The sequence below is a fragment of the Ursus americanus genome, chromosome 3 (genome assembly GCF_024610735.1).
Source record: "Ursus americanus isolate L20-20 chromosome 3, mUrsAme1.1.p, whole genome shotgun sequence".
NCBI classification, from domain to species: Eukaryota; Metazoa; Chordata; class Mammalia; order Carnivora; family Ursidae; genus Ursus; species Ursus americanus.
In genome coordinates this window covers 55560889-55585855 of record NC_142129.1, presented here as the reverse complement: position 1 = coordinate 55585855, position 24967 = coordinate 55560889, and the positions used below count along the sequence as shown (strand labels likewise).

The 24967-nt window shown below is 34.0% G+C and overlaps 1 protein-coding gene across 3 annotated transcripts in view; it reads right to left on the bottom strand.

Annotated features, from left to right (window-relative positions):
* The window catches only part of SNX13 (sorting nexin 13), a 128035-nt gene that overhangs the window by 49515 nt on the left and 53553 nt on the right, over positions 1-24967 (bottom strand). For all 3 annotated transcript variants that reach the window (XM_045793094.2, XM_045793093.2, XM_045793092.2), the window contains exons 6-11: positions 11379-11500; positions 11190-11291; positions 9633-9721; positions 5033-5116; positions 1623-1761; positions 1138-1226 (exon numbers count right to left, since the gene is read on the bottom strand). In XM_045793094.2, the coding sequence (XP_045649050.2) occupies positions 1138-1226; positions 1623-1761; positions 5033-5116; positions 9633-9721; positions 11190-11291; positions 11379-11500 (625 nt within the window). The remainder of the gene's footprint in view (positions 1-1137; positions 1227-1622; positions 1762-5032; positions 5117-9632; positions 9722-11189; positions 11292-11378; positions 11501-24967) is intronic.

Below are 24967 nucleotides of genomic sequence, written 5' to 3'. Positions count from 1 at the left end.
ACATCTCTTACTGGACTAAAGCAATACTCTCCTAAATGATCTTTCAGGGGCGCCTGGGTGGCGCAGTTGTTAAGCGTCTGCCTTCAGCTCAGGGCGTGATCCCAGCGTTCTGGGATCGAGCCCCACATCAGGCTTCTCCACTGGGAGCCTGCTTCTTCCTCTCCCACTCCCCCTGCTTGTGTTCCCTCTTTCGCTGGCTGTCTCTCTCTGTCAAATAAATAAATAAAATCTTTAAAAAAAAAAATGCTCTTTCAGTCTCCTTTCTTGTCCCCCCCCAACTCCACCACAATCTAAACATCACAAAGAGCCCAAGTAATTATTTTAACTCATAAGTCAGACTATGTCACTTGCCAGCACAAATCTCCAATAGATTCCCCATCACATTAGAATTTTTTAAAAATCTTATCATGGTAGATAAAACCTTATTTGATCTAACCCTCAAGGTTCCTCTCCAATTTCATTCCTACTATAATCCCTTCTCATTCATTCCATATCAGCCATGCTGACATACTCTACCTCACCAAACATCTTCCTATCTCAGGGCCTTTGCATATGCTTTCACCTCCCCTAAAAGATTCTTAAAAAAAAAAAAATTCTCAGGACTCTCTCAATATTTTATTAGATTTCTCTAACCTCAAATGTCACCAAATCACTCAGCATCTATCTAAAACATTCCTAGACATTCTCTATCCCTCTACTTTGCTTTACTTGTTATTTTTTATATTTACTTTTTTTTAACACTTTAATATCATATACTAATTTATTTATTGGTTTATTTTTTGACTCTGCAACTAAAATAGAAGTTCTATGAAGAGAGAGCTTTTGTCTATTAGGTCCATCTAAAATGGTGCCTAATGTATAAAACTATATAAATGCTGAATTTTGAATAAAAAATGAAATGATGAATAAATCAATAAATAAAATCTTTAATTACTGTAGCATTTTTCAGGAAGTGTTTTAATCTCTTTAGCTTTAACAAATACTTTTAATACTATAACAGATAAGAGAAATTTTTTCTTACAAGTCCTTTTGTGGAGGGTTGCACTGGTTAATATCCCACTTCTTGTCATTTGCTAGATATTTAAGTGAATATAAAATATTTGTAACTAAACATTAATTTGAAAGTACTTTACTTACTTTGCCTGACTGCAATCGCTGTATTCTTGAGTCACATACTTTCTTTACAAATAATAAGCTATTTATTTGATTCTTGATAGTGTTGATATCTAAATACAAGCAAATTGATTATAAGTTACCAGTAATGTTATTTATGAAATACTTAAAACATGTATGTACTATAATTTAACATAATAACCAACAAACAAAGCAAACACTTAATAAAGGAAGTAATCTGAACTTTTATAGTGAAATTTTTTAATTAAAATTAAACCATCTCTATTATTTTTACTTTAGTGATAACTACAATATTAATAACCTCACATTCAGAAAATTACAACGCTTTTATTTCTAGCACATGTTAATATAATAAAAAAGATTTAGATTTAGATAAGGTGAAAATAACTAATAGCATAAAATGACATTTAGGTAAATTAAAGTTTTGTTTAGAGATATGGTAATGATTAAAGAAGTACAACATTTCCAAACTTAAATAAATTACTTACCATCACCAACTGTATCTAGAGAGCGAAGATACTGTAATTCTTCTGCTGCCTTATCTCTGACTGCTTCTAGCTCTCCAATATTGTCACTCAATTTAATAATGTTCATAAAGGCCTCATAGTTGCAATTAGAATCACGGATCTGCAAACAAAGTTTAAAAAACAGGTGGGAGAGGGACTCATTTGGTAAGGAAAAAAAGAATCTTCAATGCCTACCACGTGCTAGGTAGGCACAATCTTATAGCAAGTGTTTATGCCAGTGTTTTTAAGAAAACAAAATGAAAATCTCTGTACTCATGGTCCCAAAGAAAGGGAGAGGAGTAGAAGACAAGATTAGTGGCAATGGAAGGCCAATCTGGTAGGATACAGTACATGTGGTAGCTTTCACTCTGAGTGTAATGAAAAGTTACTGGAGCGTTTTAAACAGAAGAGTGGCATTCTCTGACCTAAACTGAACAGAATCAGTGTGATGACATACATAACTCTGTTATTTTGATTTTTTTCCCTAGCCATGTGCTGTTTAAGAACAGGAATGAGAGTTGACAGTTGAGCTGAATTCAACCAGAGTGTGGTTTCACCAAACAAATAACAAAGGGAGAGACAAAAAGTACTCGAGGATATTTTAAAGCGACTAACCACTGCGACTGCCAATAAAACAGTAAGGGAAGCTATGAAAAGGCAGCAGCTTTGGGATATTGTCCATTCTCTATAAGGAGTCGAAGAACTGGGGACTGTAGAAGTCCAAAACTAGGGAAAAACTAGCCAATAAGCACATGAAAAGTTGCTCAATATCATTAGTCATCAAGCATATTCAAGTTAACCACAACAAAACAGCAATGCCAAATATTCATCAGAATGTGGAGAGATGAGAACTTGGGAAATGGTCCTAGGGAAGTGCAAAATTAGAACACAACTTTAAAAGACCACTCGACAATTTTTCGCTTTATGTAAATTTTACTTCAATGATTAAAAAAAAGGTAGGTTATTAAAGACATGATTTTTCAAAGAATATATTAAGAAACAAATAAACAGCTGTCCATTTATTTGCTCTAGTTGAAGACAACAATATGCAGTAATCTATTTCACAGTAAGAGATAAGACTTATCCTTAATTTGTATTTTAAAAAAAAATACACACTTAGAGATGAATAATGCAAATCCATCCATACCATTTTTAGAAATGACTTAAAATTTAAAACTACTGTTGGGTAACACTAACATTTTATAGAGAGAAGATATGTTACTACTAGACTATGCTAAATTTTTTTATTCAAATAGAAATGAACTATATGGTTAGATACCATTAATAAAACTGAACTAAGAATAAGAACTGAGCTCATTTTAATATTTATAATACCTATGCATACAAAGTTTTCCACATGAATAATGTCAAAAGACTGTAAACCAGACAACAAAGTAGGCTAAAGATCCTTCATTGATAAACTTTGCTCTTTTAAATATATTTTCTGATATTGTACTGCAAAATGAAATAGGGATCAATTCCTGGTCATTAAATAGCAAAAAGACCCAAGCATCATACATAATAGTAGTATTAATCCAACCCTGGGGAGAACAAGTAAAGATTTGATGGTTTGAATTCCTTTTAGAGCATGTGTTAAATTCCATCCCCCAAATGATTGCACCATATGATTAATTATATAGTTAATACAAGTTCAGCAAAAGAAAAACTGAAAGCTAAAGAAAAATATATAGGAAAAAAAGAATTCCTAATCCCAGGAGTGAGAGATAACCGTAACATTCTGGTGAACAAGCATCCTTGTCAATATCCCAAGTAAGATTATACAGTATTGTATCCTGATTAAGATTAGTATAAAACATCCATTTTATTGTGTTATAAAAAAATTTCTTAATACCATTTACCCTTATTCCATTACTGAAATGTTTTTAAATTTTACCTGTTTTCCTATTTCCTAAAAAGTTACTTTTTTATTATATAACCAATACTCCCTATAAAGTGAAATACATAAACAAAAAATTAAAACATTCATAATCCTACCTTTCTATTTAGATTTCAAACAGTACATATACTATTAGAATTATACAGTTATTAATAAAAGTTACTTATGTATTTATTTTTAAAAAGCATTATCTACACACACATCATCTTTAGTTATACTTTTCACATAAAAAATGTAAACATCTTTTCATATTGAAGACACACTACCATCAATCTTTTTAATGGCTTCACGTATTTTGTGTATCAATATGCCATAATTTATTAAACTAATCCTCCATGTAGAACACTTAAATTGCTTTCAATTTTTCAGATTTAAAAGCAATGTTGCCATTAATGTCCTTAAACATAGATTGTTCCAAACGTACTTATTATCACTTCAGAATAAATTTCATGAGTAGAACTCCTAACCAAAGGATATACATTTTTAAAAATTTTAATTAGGCAGATATGTATGGTTTTAAAGCTTTGATAGAAACCAACAGGGCACTAAAAAAATTGACAGAGGAAAAGAAGAATCAAGTTGTGTGACCTCCTTTAAGGCTCTAGGAATACAAAGCTAACAAAACAATTTCTGCCTGCAGGTAACCTACGATCTGGTGGGAGAGACAAAAACTGCTGCAGCAACAACAATAAAACAATGTCAAGTTTGATAATGGCTACTAGAAACAAAGAACAATAAAGTAATTCTTTCCTAAGAAAGCTAGAGTGAGTTAACAGAAGACAACTGTGGAGAAGAAATTCCATTTCCAGAAAAATGAATCAAAGATCTAGAATCTATGTATCAAAGAACTCCCCCCCCAATAGCCCACTTACAACTCTTCCTTGACTATGAGCTTACTGAGGAAAAGCATATAAAACCACACATAAAAATAATTAGACCTAGTAAACTTAGTAATCACTAACCCTTTGATATATCTGACGGATGAGAAAACTATCACTTAGAGAAAACCAGCTACTTACACACACACACACACACTAAGCAACTTACAGAAACAAATCTAGAACACACATCCTCCTCCCATTCTGTCCAGTGTTCCTTTCATCGTACTTTCCTCCACTACATGGTATAAAAATGTAAAGTACATGCTATTTAAGTAGTTCAGACCACAAGCTGTGTTTAAAACCAAATAGCAACTTTTAAAAAATACATCTATACATTCAGGCAGTAAAATATTCTTTTTTTTAAATTGAAATAAATAGTAACAACACCAAAATTGTTAACAGCATTATCTTATCAACAAACTTCTTAAAAAGAATTTGGCTAGCACATTCAACATACTGGCAAACAGAAATACTAGCAATATAAAGATTATCTTTAAACATATTTTTACCTAATTTCTTTAAAAAATATTGCTTGGTCATCCTGATCTCCAACTACCGTTTCTAAATTTTAAAAAACTTTTAAAAACACAGCTGTAATTTTAGAAAGTACGTACCATCCATATGATATATTGATTAATATAATCAGGATCACTGAGTTGATTTATTAATGGAAGAAGAATTCCTCGTGCAAGGATTTCCTGGACAAAAATTGTAAAAAACAAAAACAAATTTAACCTAATATACTTCTCAAATCACTAGCGTAATATAAATAACACAATGCTGTTACTTAAGAAAGGTATGATACATGTAAAACTTGATAACCAACACAATCTTACAAAAAGATGAATACATCTCAGTTAAAATACATGAGCTGAAGCCACCTATATCAACCTAGATATATCTCCACAATGGCATCTAGAGTTGAGTGGAAAAAAACAAAAGGGTATCTAGTATGTTAGCATTTATGTCAATTTTTAAAGGGCAAAACACGGCACCACATGTGTATATGAATTCCTACGTCTATATTAAAAGTATAAAAACAAAGAACAAAAAAGGAAAAGATACACACCAATTTTTATAGTAGTTACCTTCAAGGGAGGAACAGAGCAGCTATAGTAAAACATTAACATTGGTTAAATTTAGGTAGTTGGTACATAAATGTCCACTGTATTATTCTCTATACTTGTCTGTGTTTGAAATTTTTCCTAATAGAAAATAATAACATGTTACTATACTTATTCATCTTTCACTAGAATAGATCCTCCCATTCTTTATAGCTGTTTATGCTCCAACCTACTAAAATCCTGCTCTTCCTCCAAGGACTGACTACAGAATGAAATCTCCAATCAAATAAACCTTGAACATTTCAGTTGAATACTTTTTCACTTACATCTTTAAAATACACTAATGCCCTGAATTTATGGCATTTGTCACTTATCATTCTCTATGTAATTGTGTATCTTTTACTTCTCTAGAACACTACCGCTATCTAGGAACATTCTGCATATGAGTGACATTTGCCAAGTGATCTACTGATTTACTGATCTTCAAAAATATTTACTCAAGGTCATATTCTTAAACATTCTAAAGCATTTCATGAATATTAAAGGAATGGAAATAAGGAATTTAGTGCTGATTCTATTAATACCATATTTTCACCCATTATTAATCTTCATTCTTTTATGCATGCTGATATCTAAATTTATGAAACACCATTTCTTAAGAAAACTGGAAAGACTAAAAAACTATAAGTTTAACAGAATGTTTCACTTTTCTAATTAAAGGACCAATTTATTTATTCCTTTTGTCAAGATCTCTAATTTATCTGTTCCATTTTCTGGTATAATAAGCTCATAAAAGGTAGCCTTCACTTTATTTTCCTTTAAAGAGATATTTTAAATAAACTCTACTTCTGTAAGCTAAGTCTGAAAACTATTACCCAATGAAGAGTTAACATTTCCAAAAGACACTCATGAAGGTTCCAGGAACTTTTTTTCGTATTGTAATTATTTTCTTTTCTTTACATCTTTTAAGTAATCTCTACACCCAGTGTAGGGCTCAACCTCACGACCTCAAGATCAAGAGTAGCATGTTCTACCAACTCAGTCAGCCAGGCACCTCTTATTATTTTTTATTTTTACTAATTAATTTAGTTTTTAAGTAATCTCTACGTCCAATGTGGGGCAGTTCGGATAACTTTTAGAAGTATTTCTTGAGACATCTTATAGTCTTCAAATTAGAAGGAATTATTTATTCTTTCAAGATTAGTTTTAGTTTCCAACTTCTAAAAAATTTTAATATTTACATAATTCTTTCCTTCAAATTGTCTCTGGCCACATACGCTCACATTTTAAAATGTCCTTTGTAAGGAGAAAATTCATAAACAAAACTATGTTCCTTGAAAGTTTCTTTGCAAAGTAAGAAAAAAAAAGTGGGGAAGAACTGTGAATAAATTTAGTGCTTCTTATTAGTCAATGCAATTAGTTAGTCTGTCTTAGAAAATTACTTTCATCTTCTAATTTGCCTCATGAAAGGGTCTGGTTAGTCAAGATGCAATCATATGATTTAACAATTCCTGTATAGGTTCTAGTGAGAGCTCTAAATATTCCAATATAAGTAGCCATTTCCATATAATTTCTACTTTAAGACAAGCACCAGCTGTCAAATATGAAGGCTTTAGCTACAAAGTCATTGAGGCCATGAATCTTTAAATAAATAAAACATGGTAATGGACAGAAAGCAGAGATGATTAAATAGCAATTACTGCAGTTAAATACTACGATATGTACAATCCAGATAAAGTATCCATATAAAGGAAAGAACTCTTTAATCTGTTATTTAATCTGAACAAAAACATCTTTTGGGAAAACCTGAATTACCAACAAAAGAAAACTGATAAAGAATTATCAAGTTAAGAAAGAAAAACCTGATTTGATGAATTCAGGACTTTCTAATTATACACAATTGATTCAACCATAAAGATATGAAATACTGGTCTAAAAGACCAATCTACAGCAAAACATAGTTGCTCTTTAAATAACCCTACTTGCTTTAAACTATAACCTCATGTAACAGGGCAGATTTCCATTCATGTCTCCTAAGAGTCAGCTTCATCTTCAGGAGCTGCAGTAGCACGAGCACCTTCAGCAAGAAGGGCAATGAGGTTTCTTCTCATTAAAACTAACTCTATGACTGGGTATGTGCTATGTGCCAGGCACCGTGAGAACCGTTAAGTAGATAATGATGATACAGGCATGGTCTGTGTCCTAATGGGCCTTACAGTACTACTGGGGGGAGGGGGGAGGCATCTAATAACTAAACACAACAACCAAATTATAATACTGAAATATGGTAAATGCTCTGAAGGAAAAGAACTGTGTACTTACCTACAGCAATAGGGGATTATGAGGGGACTTTAGATTGGGTGGTCAGGCGGGGCATTTCTGAGGAAGTGGGATATGAGGGGTGAATACAATTTAGCCAAGAGAACAAGGGGAATCATTCTGACCAGAAAAAAAGTATGAGATGTCCCTATGCTGGGGAGAAAATGACACTTCTAGAGAAGACGGCATAGCTGGAATACAGTGACAGCACGGCACAAAGGCCAGAGAGGTAAACAACGCCACAACATGCATGGCCTTGTAAACCTCTGGAAGAACTCGAGATGGGAAATACCTGCTGGATGGTTACAGCATTTACCAGGATGGAGAGGAGACTAAAAGGCAAGACAGGACATGGAAACAAGAGTAAGATTTCCATTTTGAACATTTAAAGTTTAAATAGGGCTGTGAGTCAATCGAATGGCAATTTCAGTGGGCAGCTGGTCAGAGGCACCTGGGTCTCAGAAGGAAAGTCTGTACTAAAGATACAAATTTGAAAGTCACTAGCACTTGGATGGTATTTAAAGCCACAGGAATGGGTGAGCAAGAAGAGGGCCCAGGACTAAAGAACTTGTATATTTAAAAGTTAAATGCAAAAGGACTTAAAACATGTAAAAATGACTAAAAAGGAGACCAAAGGAGGAGAAAAATCAGGACAGCAATGACATGGAACCCAAGTAAAGACAAAACTTCAAGAGGGAAAAGCTTTGCCAGCCATGTGAAAGTTGCTGAGACATTGCCCAGCAGTGGCTGTCTAGTGTACCAGGTAGACAAAGATTCTGCTGCCAACCACTCAACACGAATGAGTACTGTAACTGATCAGCAGTGTCTTCCTTCAGTGGCAGATGTGAATTTAGTGATAGACATGTCAGGTATTTACCGCCCTTGATAACAACTAGCCCAAATAACTGGTCTTAACAATACATAATCTATCAGACATTTCCGATTAAAACCAAGCATTTACTATTCAATTCGCAGTACCACTACCCTACTTGAGAAGTGCACTGAACTCGAGTTAGGTAGATACTAAGAAATTGTGTGGTATTGCTTAAATAATAACATACAAGCATAAAAGCACATCTCAGGAATTGGTATCTACTTTGATGGATGGTAGACAAAAAGATCCTAAGCTTTCATTTTCATATAAATTAGAAACTTCAATTTTACCCATTCAACCAGCATTAAGGGTTGTAGCTAGCTAGTTAGCATTCTTCATCATAACCAGCAACCAAAGCAAAAATGTTATTCCTTTACATGTGTACATAGAATTTTATTCCAATGTTTACATAGGGGGAATAAAAAGTCCAAGACTACTGTTCTCATCCCACTTACTCATTTTCTAGTTATAAAAAGCAGAATCTTAGCTGCCTTGTTTTTTTTTTTTTAAGTTTCTACCCAGAAGTGTTATTTTAATTAGCCTAATTCCAGTAAGTTTATAGGTAAAGCTATATTAAAAAAATTTAAAACATAACTTTGTTATAACCCAAAATCCCCGCACCTAACTCTTAAGTCAGGCAGTTCTCAAAGTATTGTCCAGGGATCTCTAGGGGATGGAAGGAGATAAGCGCACACTGCTATTTTCAAAAAGGAATATGATGGTGTAATGACAGAAATCAACTAATGGAATGTGTGCTTGTGTATTCTTGTGTTTCAAAATTTCTTAATTTTAACTTGTAATACAGTAAATGTTGATAAATAAAGCCCATGTAAACAAAAGCTCTTTGAAGTCCTCGATAATTTTTAAGAATTTCACAGGGTCCTGAAACCAAATATTTTGAGAAGTACTACTCTAAGTTTCTTTATAGCCATTTATTTGATATGAGTTTAAGCTTACCCTGACAAAGTATCGCATGATCTTGTTCTGGAAATCTCCAGGAGGTAGCAATAAATATAATAAGACCTCACACAAATCCCTTAGGAATCCTAGAAATGAAAAAAGGTAGCTATAACAACATTAGAAAATATCAGATCTCCACCAATTTGTGATTAAAAACACATAAAGGCAGAAATAAGTAGTTTCCTAATTATAGCAGCTTATTATTTTAATAATTAATTAGTACAAATCAGTATTGGTTAAATTTTTTCATTATTCTCCAAACAGTAACGATTCATTAATCAAACTAATATTTTTTTATTTTGCTCAGTTTTACCTTGTTTTTCAATCACTGAGAAACTTCAATTATCAAATGTTTTCCCCCAAAATAGTTGTGGTTGTACTACGTATTCTACTCTTCTACTACACATTATCTTTGCATACTCAAAAGCTATTTGCATATTTTAAAATATACCTGTAACCCTTCTTTCAAGAAAGAACCTCTACTATCTTGGTAGGTAATAACAAAAGAAAAAGCGTATGCTCTACTATTTCACTACTTCATGAGGGCTCGATTTACATGAAAGTACTGCACATCACTATAACTATTTCTTATACTTAGCTATTATTTCATGCCACTGCTAATGAAATGGCCATTAAAAATTGAATTGCAGCATAAATATAAAAAGGAAAGAAGAAAAAAGGGGGAAAAGAAGAGCACAATTTAAAAACTGAAGAAAACAGGGGTGCCTGGGTGGCTCAGTCGTTTAGCGTCTCTGCTTTGGGCTGAGGTCATGATCCCAGGGTCCTGGGATCCAGCCCTGCACTGGGCTCCTGGCTCAGCGGGAGGCCTGCTTCTCCCTCTCCCACTTCCCCTGCTTGTGTTCCCTCTCTCGCTGTGTCTCTCTCTGTCCAATAAATAAATAAAATCTTAAAAAAAAAAAAAAAACTGAAGAAAACAATTTCCACAAGTAGAACTACTTCTCTGTAGTTCATATGCTGACACTTCCTGGGAATATAATTATATAGCTGATCCTGTTAATTGAAAATGTGCCAAGTAGCAAAGACTATTTCTGAGAGGCTGCAAAACTAGCACAAGACAACCTCCTCGGCTAAAGCTTATCCGGTCTAACCTCTCACAAAGGAAAGACCAGTTCATTCGACTCCATAAACGGTATTTGAAACCATATTCTCATTCTCTTAGAAAATATTTTAGGGTAACAGGTATACTATTGAAGTAGAACTGATAAATTCAAGGAGAAAATAAAGTACTATATATCATAAAAAGTAAACTTACAGTTATAAATTGTTTGTACCTGCTATATTTTAAAAGAAGAGAAGTAATCTTTAATCACCATCTTTAAATTTTAAAGATGACCTCTAAAAAGAGAAAAGAACCTGGAAACTACTTTAAGAGGTAAAAAAATAAGATGAATAGTGACGCTGTCTATACTATGTTACCTATCCTGTAGGAATAATTTCACCCTTTACCCTTATTTTGTTCCCTAGCCCTGCTAACTTGTTTCTAACCAATCTGAACAATTACTGTTCTCCAAAGAGTTAAACTGAGAAGAAAACCTTCTTCATCTTTGGGAGAAGTGCACACTAGATCACGGCAAACGTCCTTCTCCATTTCAACTTCAACTTCAAAGAAGGTATCCACAAGATCTTCTGCTGTACCTGCACAAAGACAAGAACAAGACATACAGAATGATAGAGAAAGACAGATTTTAAAGTCCGAATTTTCAAAGGGAATAAAGATAGTACCTTTTGCTTGATCATCTTTCTCTGTTATCTTCTGCTGAGCCTTTCTGAATACTCGAAGGTGTGTGCCAAAATCATCTACAATGCGTGTAGTAAAATAAGGTTGCCAGTCTATTTCTTTTGACCTTATAAAAAACACATTAGATAAAAGCATTATATAAATGCTTTTTAATCAAAAAGTATAAATTCACTTTAATGACTAATAAACAACATAATGATTATCACAGAGACTGAATTTATTTACACTGAGATTTTGTTTACTTAATTTCTATTACATCTTAGTCCTCCCTTTCACAAGACCCAAGGTATATCCAATCTAGCTGACAAGTCTTTGAACAATATTATTTGAAGTATTTTATGTGCCAAAGCTTAAATACTAGGTGTTTAAAATAGATAGAAAAAAATTTTTTTCCAGTTAAATCTAAAATGAGTCTGACACCAGGGATATCATGTACTTCTTATCCAGAGAGAAGAATACATTAGGGATTCAGAATGTTTTCGCTTGCTTTTAGAAGAGCATTTGAGACGTTTCTTGGCTCCTTCTGAACCCTTTCTGAATTCTCTACATTCTTCTCCTTAGTTATACAGCCCAAGTTCTGAACCAAATACCTTTGGTATGGCGTTTAAGCGGTTTCTGTTTGCAGATACTAGCACTTAAAAACTTGACCACTTGAAATAATTATAGTCACACAGAAATGGCTTAAAGAATGATACAAAATACCACACTACCCACGGAAAAGGTGATTACTAATTGTATTAAGTTACCTATTACTCTATCTTAAAAGTAACAAACCTCAAGAAACATTGCTAATTTAGCACATCAGTGGAACAGTAACAAATAAAACAGATAAGCCAAAAACAGTTTACACCTCTCCTTGGATTGATATTTTTAAATAAGTATTTTTCCAATTCAGTTTTCCTTAAATTAGCACTCACATTAATTTACCTTTTTAGAAACATACCAAATAGATAAAAGAATCTATCTATTCATGAAGATGCTGGGCAACAGAGGTACAAAGAAAAAGCATACTGTAATTCACTATGTTATTTACCCAAACATATATAATAAAGAAGCTAGTGAAGAAATTAACTTGATTATTGTCACATTTTGAGAGAAAACTTATAGGTGTTGATGGCATTGAGGAATATAACAGATGCCTGTTTTCAAATAAAAACACAAGTTATTATCACACATAATATTTTTTTAAACGCGCAACTATAATTTTGTTACATACGTGGGAAGAAAGAGTAAATTATTAAGTACATGAACACAAAAACAAATTAACATTAAAAAGGTAACCTGCACTCAGGGATCTGAGAAAGGGTTAATATTACTTAAAATACTACAAGAGCCATAGTATATAAGCATATACTAACTTCGGTGACAATACTCAGCCTCAACATAAAACCAAAATGAAAACAAACCTAGCAGTCTCTAGAGTCTCCTTTTTTCTTATTTAAAAAAAAAAATCACAATCTGTGAAAACATCTTTCAAAAATCTTTACATGAATTGTTTGTAAAAAAAATCATCCACATCTAAAAATTTTATAACAGAATTCAGTTGGTATAGGCCATGACTCATTTTATTCATGAAAGGGTCATTCTAACAAATTCAGAAGAAAGCTGAATACATAATCTTTCAAATTATATCTGTTTTGTTTCATGGTATAATGTTATTTATAATTTATTGAAATTTTCAAGCAAAATCAAATTTACTAATCTTAGAAGGGGTTTTAAACCCATCTCAACTCATTACAGAGGACACAGTAACATTGACAGTAAGTGAAAATAAACAATGCAAATACATAAAATTTATTTTAAATTTAAAATAGGGATTTCTATTTTCAATGTACAAATATGTTGAGGGTGGAGAAAGCCAGGACAGTATTCTATAGCTCTACCTAAGATCACTATTTTCCCTTCGCTTGACTCACTTCCACTGAATATGTGCAAATTTAATAGAAGTCTCAACTCAAGGAACTTTTCTAGGTTAGGAAGATAAGAACAACAGTAGTACATTGCTTCCCTTTGTGAAATAGGAAAACACCTACTAACAATTTCTAGTAGTATTTGTCTTCACAAAATTTGAAAATATTCTGACAGTGAAGTACTTCCTAAAATTGAAGTGTACTGATAAATACGTAATAAATGGAACATGAATATAAAAATCAATTAAAAGTCATTCATGGGGCGCCTGGGTGGCATGGGGCGCCTGGGTGGCACAGCGGTTAAGCATCTGCCTTCGGCTCAGGGCGTGATCCCGGCATTATGGGATCGAGCCCCACGTCAGGCTCCTCTGCTGTGGGCCTGCTTCTTCCTCTCCCACTCCCCCTGCTTGTGTTCCCTCTCTCACTGGCTGTCTCTATCTCTGTTAAATAAATAAATAAAATATTTAAAAAAAAAAAGTCATTCAATTTATATAATAGCCATACTTTCTTCTATTAATCCACATCTTCTATTACAGCTCTTAGTATCAATTATTCTTAAATTATGCCTATAGTCAAGACTTCTTTTTTTTTTAAGATTTACTAATCTATTTGAGAGAGAGAAAGAGGGAGCACATGCTAGCATCAGAGTGGGGGGAGGGGCAGAGGAAGAGGGAGAGGGAGAATCCCGATCAGCCTCCATATATCCAGCATGGAGCTAAAGGCGAGGCTTGATCTCATGACCCTGAGATCATGACCTGAGCTGAAATCAAGAGCTGGATGCTCAACCAGCTGAGCCATACAGATACCTTTATAGTCAAGGCTCTTTTTCACTTTGTTTAAAGTATTCCCCTACATGATTCCTATTCTAATAAAAAACATCTGGATTATTACGATAAATCCTATTGCCTACACTTTCAACTATTATAAGCTTTCCTTTCCTGAACTTAAATATAGGAGAGCATTATTTTCTATATGACCAAGAGAATAAGTAATAATATTCTAACCCTACCTTGAAAATCTCAAATTCATAGCAGGCTCCTGAAGCTTATGCATCTTGAGAGAATGATTGCAAGAATTACAAAAGTTAACTAGGAATGCAAACAAGTAATGAAGTTTTATTAAAGTATAAGAGCAGAAACCAAACAAGTGTACTGCTCTGAACATTTATCTGCATGCCTTTATCTCCATCCCTAATGCCAGCATTCCATTCCTGGCCTTGTATTTTACATGGTCTCCCGCATTTCACCTTTGTCACCCCTCCATTCTGTTTTCCACAGCGCAGCCAGGGTGATCTTTTTAAAAATACAAATACGATAGTACAAAATAAGAGATTCAAAAACCATTCAGTAACCCCCATCGATCTTCGGGCTAAGCGTGAATACTCTCTCTAAGAGCTTGCATACCCAAGAGGGCCATGTTTACTTCCTCATCACCATCTGTTCCGCCCTCTTCCTTCCCTTCTATTCTGCTGACTCACGGGCTTTCTTTCCATTTCTCAAATATGCCCCTTCTTATCTCAGAGCCTCCGGACAGGCTAATCCTTCTGCTAAGTTTGCACACCCCTGCCCACTCTCCACACATTTCCCTTCTCTCCCCCACATTGACTTGACAATTCCCACTTACTTTAGGTTTATCTAAAATATCTGTTCCACATGGCAGCCTTCAATGCCCCTTGCCCCTTTCTCTCTCTGCCATATTCCTTCAGACTAGGTATGGATTCTTCAGTTAAACATTCTCATAGCACCAAATTTTTCACATTTTATAGCACTTGAAACCTACAGTTAAATAATTCAACTGGTAGAGATAAATTCAACTGCTAAGACAAAAATCTCAGGAAGCCAGAGACTTTGTCTGTTTTATTCTATGCTCATTTTATTCACAGTGGTATCTCCTGTGGCTAAATAATGTATTGAACATTGGAGACACTTGATTCATAGTGATTTACTGATTCCTCTTTCAGGGTCAAAACACTGTTAATAGGTGCCCGGAGAAAGGCAACATGAGGTGCACATGACAGTCTCTTTACTCCTTAAAGTTCTGAAACAGAACATAAAGTGAGGAGCTCCGTTTGCCTTTCTAAATCCCTAAGCTACTGAATGCTAATACAAAAGAAAAAAAAAATGCAATGAATATCCCAAATATGTGGGCTGACAGTGAGATTATATAAATTGCTTCACTGGTTCCATCTTTGCTAAGCAGTGTACAACTCATCATCAATAATGCAAAAAAACACACCAAAATCAATTGAGAATTTCTGTAAAAGAGCACTGGATTGGCATCTATGTCCTTAATTCAAGTAAAAGATTCACCATTTCATTCATTGTGAAATTCAGCAAATCACATCACTTTCCAGGGTTTGTTTTCTCTAAGGACACTGAGAACTTTAAGAGTCTGTGATTACCTGAATACCCATCCAAGCACGTGCAACACACACACACACACACATACACACGCACAGAGCACATGGGAAAGTGATAACGGATAAGTAAATCAAAATATATGATCAAAAGAGGGAGTCATGAATACATTTCATTTTAACAAATCATATAAATCTTTCAACATAAGACTGAGACCTTTTATTTCACTAAGGTTTTGCCAAATTATATTAATATGGCTTTGTCTTTAATAAAACATTACAGTGCTGCAACAGTTATGGTATTCGGTTTCTTTTAAACGGCATGACAACTAAAGACATTTGTGAACAAATCTGAATGCAGAGTCCTTCAAGACTTTCCACCAATATTTCATTAGCTGTCTTCTGCACACCTGAATCAACTGCAATCTATTTATCAACTAGCTTGAGCAAAATTCCAAAGCAAATGTCTGTTTTTATAGAAACTACATTGCCATTCTCATACCTCTTCCAACTATGTACGAGTAAATTAAGTGACGATTATAATAAAAAGTATAACTGGGATACATGGATTCAGAAACAAATACAACTTTCTTTTTTAAACATACTTATCTTTCTCCTCTAAATCACACATGTTCAGCTCACACCAGGGACCAAGTGCATCAGATTTTCTGGGGACAGGACCCAGGCATAGAAGTGGATAGAAGTACTAGAAAGTGGTCTCATCGCCTAGCTTTAATGCTAGGGGCATGAGTCAGTATGCCTTCAAAAGGGAATGGAGAATAATGGCTAACGTAAGTAAGTTAAGAGAATTGCCACTACAGTAGTCCAGAACCGGGACCATGCCAAAATAACTTAAAATTTTGTTGACGATAACCACACATAAAAGTAGAGTTAATTAAGTGATATGTTATAATTTAAAAGGGTTAAATAAGGCAGCTACACTTAAATCTTAACGAATGTCATTGACAAGAGAAAGAAAGGATATAGGAATGAGCAAAAGATGGGAATGAGCATGGCATAAGCAAGGGTCACCATGTAGTAGACTTGACTGACTAGAGAAGTGGGTAGCTGCTTGGCAGTAAAGGTAATCTTCATATTCTTAGCAGCATACTTTCCTGGAAACGGTCTTTTATATCAAAATGATAAAAGTAAAAACGGGTTTTCCCATAGAAACAATCCTATAATAAATGTTACATTCCTGATGCCACACTATTTTCCCTCAGAAATGACTACTAAGAACTTATTTGAAAACAGGAAGAATGGCACTGTATACTGCATAGTGTGTATGTGTATAAGTGTGTGTATATGCATATATACACAGGAACATTTTTAAAGGCTTTTTAAAGATATATTAATCAATAAAGGAAATATAATAACCAATCACATGAATTTATAATAGTATGTATTAATCTCCTATATGAGTTCTTTTATCTTCTATGTAAAAAATACACATTTTTAGGGGGAAAAAAAAAAACCTTTCCTAGTTTTCCTGGATAGATTTTAACAAGCAAGCATCTTTGAGACGATTTTGAGAAAAGTTTTATTCCAGCAGAGAGCGTTTGATCAACTCCTCCACAGACATTTTTTCTGAAAGCAGGTGGTATGCTAAAGAAGAATCCCTTCTTCCCTGAGCCACTGAATCAGGTAGTAACTTCCCCCTCATAATTCCCTACTAGAAAGGAAATAAATACTCTTTATAATATATAAACCTTTACCTGTTTCCATCCTTCAGGAGCCCTTAAGGGAATACTGTGTTACAGTGTCAAAAGCTTCAGCCTAAAATTGAATTTGAGCAGATTTTTAAGGCACAAAATTGTAAACTTGCTTCTAAATCCTTAAAAGAATTACCCTTTTTCCAATCACAATTTACTCATAAATACACGTTACCATAACCACCTCTCTAGAGCACCTGTTTCCCTTTTTAAATTACTTTAAAAATCAAATTATAAGCGTAAGTATAAAAGAATGGAACCGTTTTTCACAACATTCCTGAACTTAACATGAAATTTACTGTTACTCTCTGCCATAATCCTCAAATATACATAGAAAATTCCTCTTTTGTAGGAGTTAAATTAGCAACCACACAAGGCAACAAGTCTCACTGCTTGATGGTTACAAACCTGTCTGCTCCCTTAACTGGCTGCACCTCTTCCCAGTTGCAGGGGGGAAAAAAAAGAAGAAAAGAAAAAAAAAAAGTGGGAGAGCCAAATGTGCATATCTCTTTTCTAGTTCCACTTTCAGTGACTTCCTGACGATAGCTTAAAAATCAACCATGGTGGGAATATTCATACTTCAGAAAACTTACAGTAGACTTCTAAACTACAAATTTATTGTTTTCTGCATTCTATAAAGAATAGCAGTCATCTGGATATTCAAATAAAAAATTTTAAGTTTTCACTGATAGAAGAATTAACCATCACAAAAAGATTAGTCTACTAAATGTCTGAAATCAAGCATTCTTTCTGACCACATAGCCATATAAGAGGTATAAAAACTTTATTATCATCCTATTCTAAGACATCCTACTAGTAAAATAACAGAGTAGAAAAGTACTTTAATTCCTAATTAAATCTAATTAGCAATATTAGACGCTATACAAAATAACTCCCGAAATAATATTCAAAATGTAAGGTATGACGGAGTATATGAAGTGCATGTTTTGAGGACAAGGTATGACTGGAAAAATAAAAACAAACCAAGAGTCTTAATATTTTAGAACTTCAAGGGATCTGAAATAATTACAAGTCTGTATCACTGCAGCTCCAGACTTCAATTACTTATTCTAGATTATATAGCTAGTGAGATCAAGGCTTTGTTTAAAAAAATAAATCAGGATTCTTAATTTTCAATTCAGTGTTTTCTTTACCTTAACAAGAACACAAAACTTCCTGACTCTTAAAGTTATAAACAAATTGGAAGAAATGGAGAAAAATTTTAGGTATGCAGTTTTATTTAACCATATTAAAGGAAATGGTACTTAGAGAATGAAAACACTACATAAGGAGTCCAGTTCTACATCCTGTGCCCCAATGCTTCAAAGAGGTGAAAGATCCAGATGTTCTAAAGGATGTGGACCTCAGAATACAATGAAGAACTTAGAGAAACACACATCAAGCACACTCACCTATTTTAGAGGTTGAGTGTAAAGAACACAGAGCTGGAAGCCTTAAACAAGCTACAGGAAAGGAAAAAAATAAATAACGTGGAACTAAGTGTGCATCCTCTTAGGTATAATGTTAAGTATTAAAAAATTAAAGTAATGCTGTTAATTATTTTAATAAACAAGATTTCTAGTAAAATGTACCTGACAAATGAAACATTCCTAGATTCAATAGAGAAATATATTAAAATTATGTGGAAAAAAAAAAGTAACATGTAAGTCATAAATGGGAACTCAATCAACAGGAGTTTATTGACTATTCACTATTTCATCATGTACAAAACACTATATTAAGCATTATTTTCCAGATCACTTTCCAAAGCCATAGAAGGATAGTGGCTACCTATACAAAACATATCATCTATAGTTGAAAAAAAATGATTCTTATATGTTCCTAAGAACATAAAAAAAAGAGAAAGAGGAAAATTAATTTAGTTTAAAATAAGCCATCCTAGAGATCTTTATTGCTCATTACCAAATGTTTCTGTTTATCTCTGGCTATAAAAGTAATACATTCCCATTTTGTAAAGTGTAATATCCTTCTTTTGATTTTTAGCATAAGTTATAATCAGCCATAAATCCACAATCCGAAGACCAGTTAATATTTGAGTGTATTTCCCATTAGTCTCTTTGCTATGCATGCATACTGACAGTTTTTTACACAGCTAAAATCATACACTATACTGCATGATTTTTATTCTAAAATATTTCTTATTTGTTTAACAATACTTCCTAAATATTTTAATGACTACAAAACTGCTTCAGGGGTCAGAAAACTTGTTCTCTAATGAGCCAAAGAGCGACTACTTTAGGCTTTGCAGACGACACTGTCTGGGGTCACAACTAGTCAACTCTACCACTGTAGCACAAAAGCAGCCATGGACAAAAATGCAAACAAATCAGTGTGACTGCACAATAAAACTGTATTTACAAAAACTGACTACAATACACTCCATTTAATAATAAAATTACAAATAACCTAATTTAAAAATGGGGAAATGATCTGAATAGACATCCTCCAAAGAAGCTATACAAATGACTCATAAGCACATGAAAAGATGCTCAGTATCATTACCTATCAGAGAAATGCAAATCAAAACCATAATGAAATATCAGTTCACACCCACGAGGATGGCTGTAATCCAAAAGACAGACAAAATCATGGGGCACCTGGCTGGCTCAGTCTTAAGAACATGTGACTCTTGATCTCAAGCTCATGAGTTCAAGCCCCACACGGGTTACTGAGATTACTTAAATAAACAGAATTGAAGGGGAAAAAAAAGAGACAAAAACAAGTATAAGCAAAGATGTGGAGAATATGGAAATCTCATACAGTGTTGGTGAGAATACGCAGTCACTTTGAAAAACAATTTACAGTTCCTCAAAGGTTAAAGAGTTACCACGTGATTCAGAAACTCTACTCCTATATATCCAAGAGAAATGAAAACATAAGTCCACAGAAAAATATGTACATGAATGTTCATAGTAGCATTCTTCATAATATCCGAAAGGTGGAAACAATCCCTATGTCCACCAACTGATGCATAAACAAAATGTGGTTCATGCCCTCTCTCACTGGCTGTCTCTCTGTCAAATAAATAAAATCTTTAAAAAATAAAAATAAAAAAAATAAAAAATAAAATGTTCTAAAATTGATGGTGATCAAGGGTGCACAACTCTATAAATATATTAAGAGCCACTGGCTTTAAGTGCGTAAACTGTATGGTATGTGAATTATATAACTATACAATTAACAACCCCTGGTCTATTCCACACATGCAAAAACATTAACTTATTGCCCCTTCTTTTAAACACTTAATGGTTCCTACTTGTTTTTGCTACATTGTAGTAAATACAACAATAATCTTCTAATTAAAGCCAGTTTTAAGCTAAGTTTTCAAATGGCAAAGAATGTAAAATGGCAAAAGAGTATACAACTTTACTGTTGCAAATGTAATGTTGCATTATTTGAGTTGTGCCTGCCTTTTGGACAGGTCCAGGAACACATGATCTAATTACTTCTACAGCAAAATGGTTAGTGAGAAAAATGGTTAAACGTTCAGAACATATCCCCCATCATTCCAGAAAGAGTGCTATCATTAGTATTACAACCACTGAATCTTGGAACCTACCTAGCCTATACCTCCTCTTGCCATGGGAAAACCCTTTAGGAAGAACACAGTGGCATTAGAATGTATCTCCCTTCTGCTAAGATTAAGGGTAACAGATGAACCTAGTTGCCACATTTCATACCTCTGAAAGCCACAAAGTTCCTTGATCACTTGTATCTCCTTATTGCTTCTACAACACTAACCTTATTCCCCTTCTCAGAACTTGGCTCTTTTCTTACATGTCCTTCATCCTTCTGTCTATCCTACTATTTATTCTTGAAGACCAGTTTTAACTTCAATCCACATGGGGTCTTTATCAGTTACTCTGGTCCATTCTACCTCTAGATAAAAATTGCTCTCAGTACCACACAAATGACTACTTTATTTCTCTCCATTTTATGTGCTTTAATATTGTCTTCACCTGCTCCTTCCTCCCCAAAACAGAACAAACTAAGACAAGGTCAAAGAATCTGTGTGTATATATCCTAGGAAGGTAATAAATAACAAAAATTAACAGTAACAACCAAGTTAACACTCACTGAACATTTACTATGTAATAGATCCTGTGGTGTTTGACATGCACTACTCCTCTAGATAAACATTACAACAACCCCATGGAATAATTACCCCATTTTAATGATGCAGAGACTGGGACAAAGAAAGTCAAGTAACTTGCTCAAAATACCACTTATTGGTGGACAAATACTTCAGGAAATGCTTCTTGGACATCATCTCATTTGCCCCTCACAATTCTAAGTTTGCTACAAATGTTATTATTATTATTTATTATTATTATTATTATTATTATTATTATTATTTTACACATATGTTAAGAAATTTTAAGTATACTGTAACTCAATGGTTCTGGTAGAATTATAATACAAATCTCCCAGGACTCTCAGTCTTGTACCTAATATATTATTTAAAGGAAAGTAAAAATACATAGGTTATCTCAGATTCAACCACTAAAGCTCCAGCCTCGTTCACACCCAGGTTCTACCACAAAGAAGTCAACAGTGCTCCATGAAGGTTTCCATTCCCAAACTGCTACTAGAGTAACAGGGTTACAGGTTACACAAGGTGTTATCATTACAAAGTACTCTCTCGCATGTGATGTCATTTAACCGTAATGACCTGATAAATAGATATGGGTTATCACCAGACTCCAAGAATTTATGTGTTTTGCCCATTCAAGACCATATAGCTTAATAAACAATAGCACTAAAGCTCAAAATCAGGACTTCAGACTCTAAGTATATCTTTTCTTCCTCTTACATCTCAAAATTAGCATTTCATTTTATGCTGATACTCTGTAATTGCTTCCTCGGGATAATGAATAAATATGAACACTAGAACTGAGTGGTTCTAAATCTTTTCTGGAGTCATAGGCCCTTTTTAAAATGAAATCTATAACCACCCAAAAGGGAAAAAAACAGTTCCATATACATTTTCAGAACTTCATGGGCCCCTATACAAGACTGTGACTTGTAGGACAGAGGCAATAACTTAGCGCTCCTGTTGTATGCTCCAGAATATACAATAGATAGCACAGAACATGGACTGGAGTAGTTACTCAAATGATTGTAAACAGACCTAATTTTCTCGATACTAGCATTGAAAACAGTCAGGGAGACTCTGTAAGACGTACCTTTCAGTAGTAATAGGAAAAAAACCAACATAGAACAAAAAACGGCACAACCAATTACTGAGCCATACTGAATGCCAGGGGCTTTTACTTCACATCATATTTAGCCTGAAAACAGCCTCAAAAGTAACTTTATTCTTATCAACCTTTTATGTATGAGTAAACTTAAGGCTCAAAAGAAGCTGATTAGGGCGCCTGGGTGGCACAGCGGTTAAACGTCTGCCTTCGGCTCAGGGCGTGATCCAGGCGTTATGGGATCGAGCCCCACATCAGGCTCCTCCGCTATGAGCCTGCTTCTTCCTCTCCCACTCCCCCTGCCTGTGTTCCCTCTCTCGCTGGCTGTCTCTATCTCTGTCAAATAAATAAATAAAATCTTAAAAAAAAAAAAAAAAAAAAAGAAGCTGATTAATTTGTTCAAAATCTTAAGGCCAATGAGAAAGCAAAGATATAAATTCAGATCAGTCTAGGATGGAAGAAACCTGACTCTTCCTGCAATTACCTCAATATTCAGCTTGATAGCATACAATGTTACAAACGGCAGGAAAATAAAAAACAGAACAATTTATTACATGAAGTGTAAAGAAAAGCGGTTTTTCTAGATGAAAAATCTAGATCATAATATATCTGGAAGGGAATGGAGGAAAGAACATTAGACTGCTACAAACAATCTGATTCTAATACCCTGCCCCAACTCACTGGATAATCTTGGACTAACCATTTAATCTTTCTAGACCTTAGCTTCCTCATCTGTTGTGAAATTATAAATGTCAGAGGGCATTAAAAACTTAAATTCCTAAATTCCTTCACCATTTTCAAAACATTTTCACAACTATTATTTTCATTACATTCCACTGATCGGGGATTTTGTTTTATTCAAAGCGTATCTGCAACACCTGGTTGGTACAAAGGAAGCACAAAATATTAGTTGAATGGATAGATGAATTTGATGCCAACAATAACCTACTGTAAGGAACGCAGAACAGGGCAGATATTACTATGCTTATATCACATATGAGAAAAACCAAGATTCAAAAACTTTAAAATACGTGCTCATAGTTTCATAGCTAAGTAGCACAGCAGGATGCAAACTGAAGTCTCCCGATTACTAGTTCAAAGTTCTTTCCAGGTCTAAAATCTATTATATTTCAATATATACTTAGGCAATCAAACACATCTATAATGAATGCCTATTCCCACCTTTCCAAAGGAGGGGGAAAAAGTCATTAGGATGATGTTATTATAAAAAGTAGCAAATGACTGACTCAGAAAAGTTGCCTGAAAGAATGAATACCTAATACTCAATAATGTTATATATATATGAAATAAAGGAGATAAAATCCTATTTCTGAACTTTGATTATACTTTATTTTCTGGGTTCCACAGTGACTCTACACTTGTAATTAAGGCTGGCTACTCTGCAAACGTCTGCTGTTAATACTAAGGGAGAAGGAGCTCAAATCTATCTCTACAAGTAAGGTTGTTACTCAAACCATGAACACTACTACAGGCCTCCCCAATGACCTGAGGATGAGGAACTAACCTCCTACTCTAAAGCTTAGGATTAACTGAGTTACAGATGAAAAGTCCTGATAGGGTAGCCTGAGCTGGAAACATCTATGTGCACAGAGATAAAAATGCAGTAAAAGCCCCAGGGCAAAGTTCTCTTCTCCAAGATTCTCAAAAGTACAAGATTGTATTTCAAGAACCTAAGTGGGGAAGAAAAGGGGGTTGGCTGACAAATAACACCTTTCAGATTTAAAAGTATTCTCATGGCCATGGCATGCAGCTTCCTACCTTGAGGCTATAGACTAGTAGGAAAATCTGTGTGTAGTGGGTAGAAAAATCTTTTAATAAAAAAAAAAATTTTTTTTCAAACTCATCTAAACATAAAATCCTTTCTTTCAAAAATAACTCATTTCTGTATATGAAATGGCCACCCAAAAAAATCAAGTAGTTTAAATACTCTGATATAGACCAAAATATTTTGTCATAGAGGAGGCAGTATAAAAGTGAGTTTTGTAAAGTAAGAGTTTTAGTATATCTCACAAAAATTTCTTAAAGGAAACTCATCAAAATATACTCCCTTCTGAAAATAAATAAGCTGAATATTCTCCACTAACTTATGCTCCTTTGGTTTCCTCTTCCACTGAGAGGACTTCTATAAGGTAATGTGTCAAAAGTAGAATAGTTTTATTGAAACTATTTCCATGGCACTCAAATAAAACAGAGTATCTGGGTAAGAGGTGAAAAAAAGTATTCTCAGCAAGAAAGGTGAAAGACACATGATTGGACCCTGAGGAAGAAACTGACATTCAGACTGAGAGAACAGGGTTTAATTAAGATAAACACTCTGTAAATGTAAAGGTTAAATTTAAAGAAGTACAGCTTTTT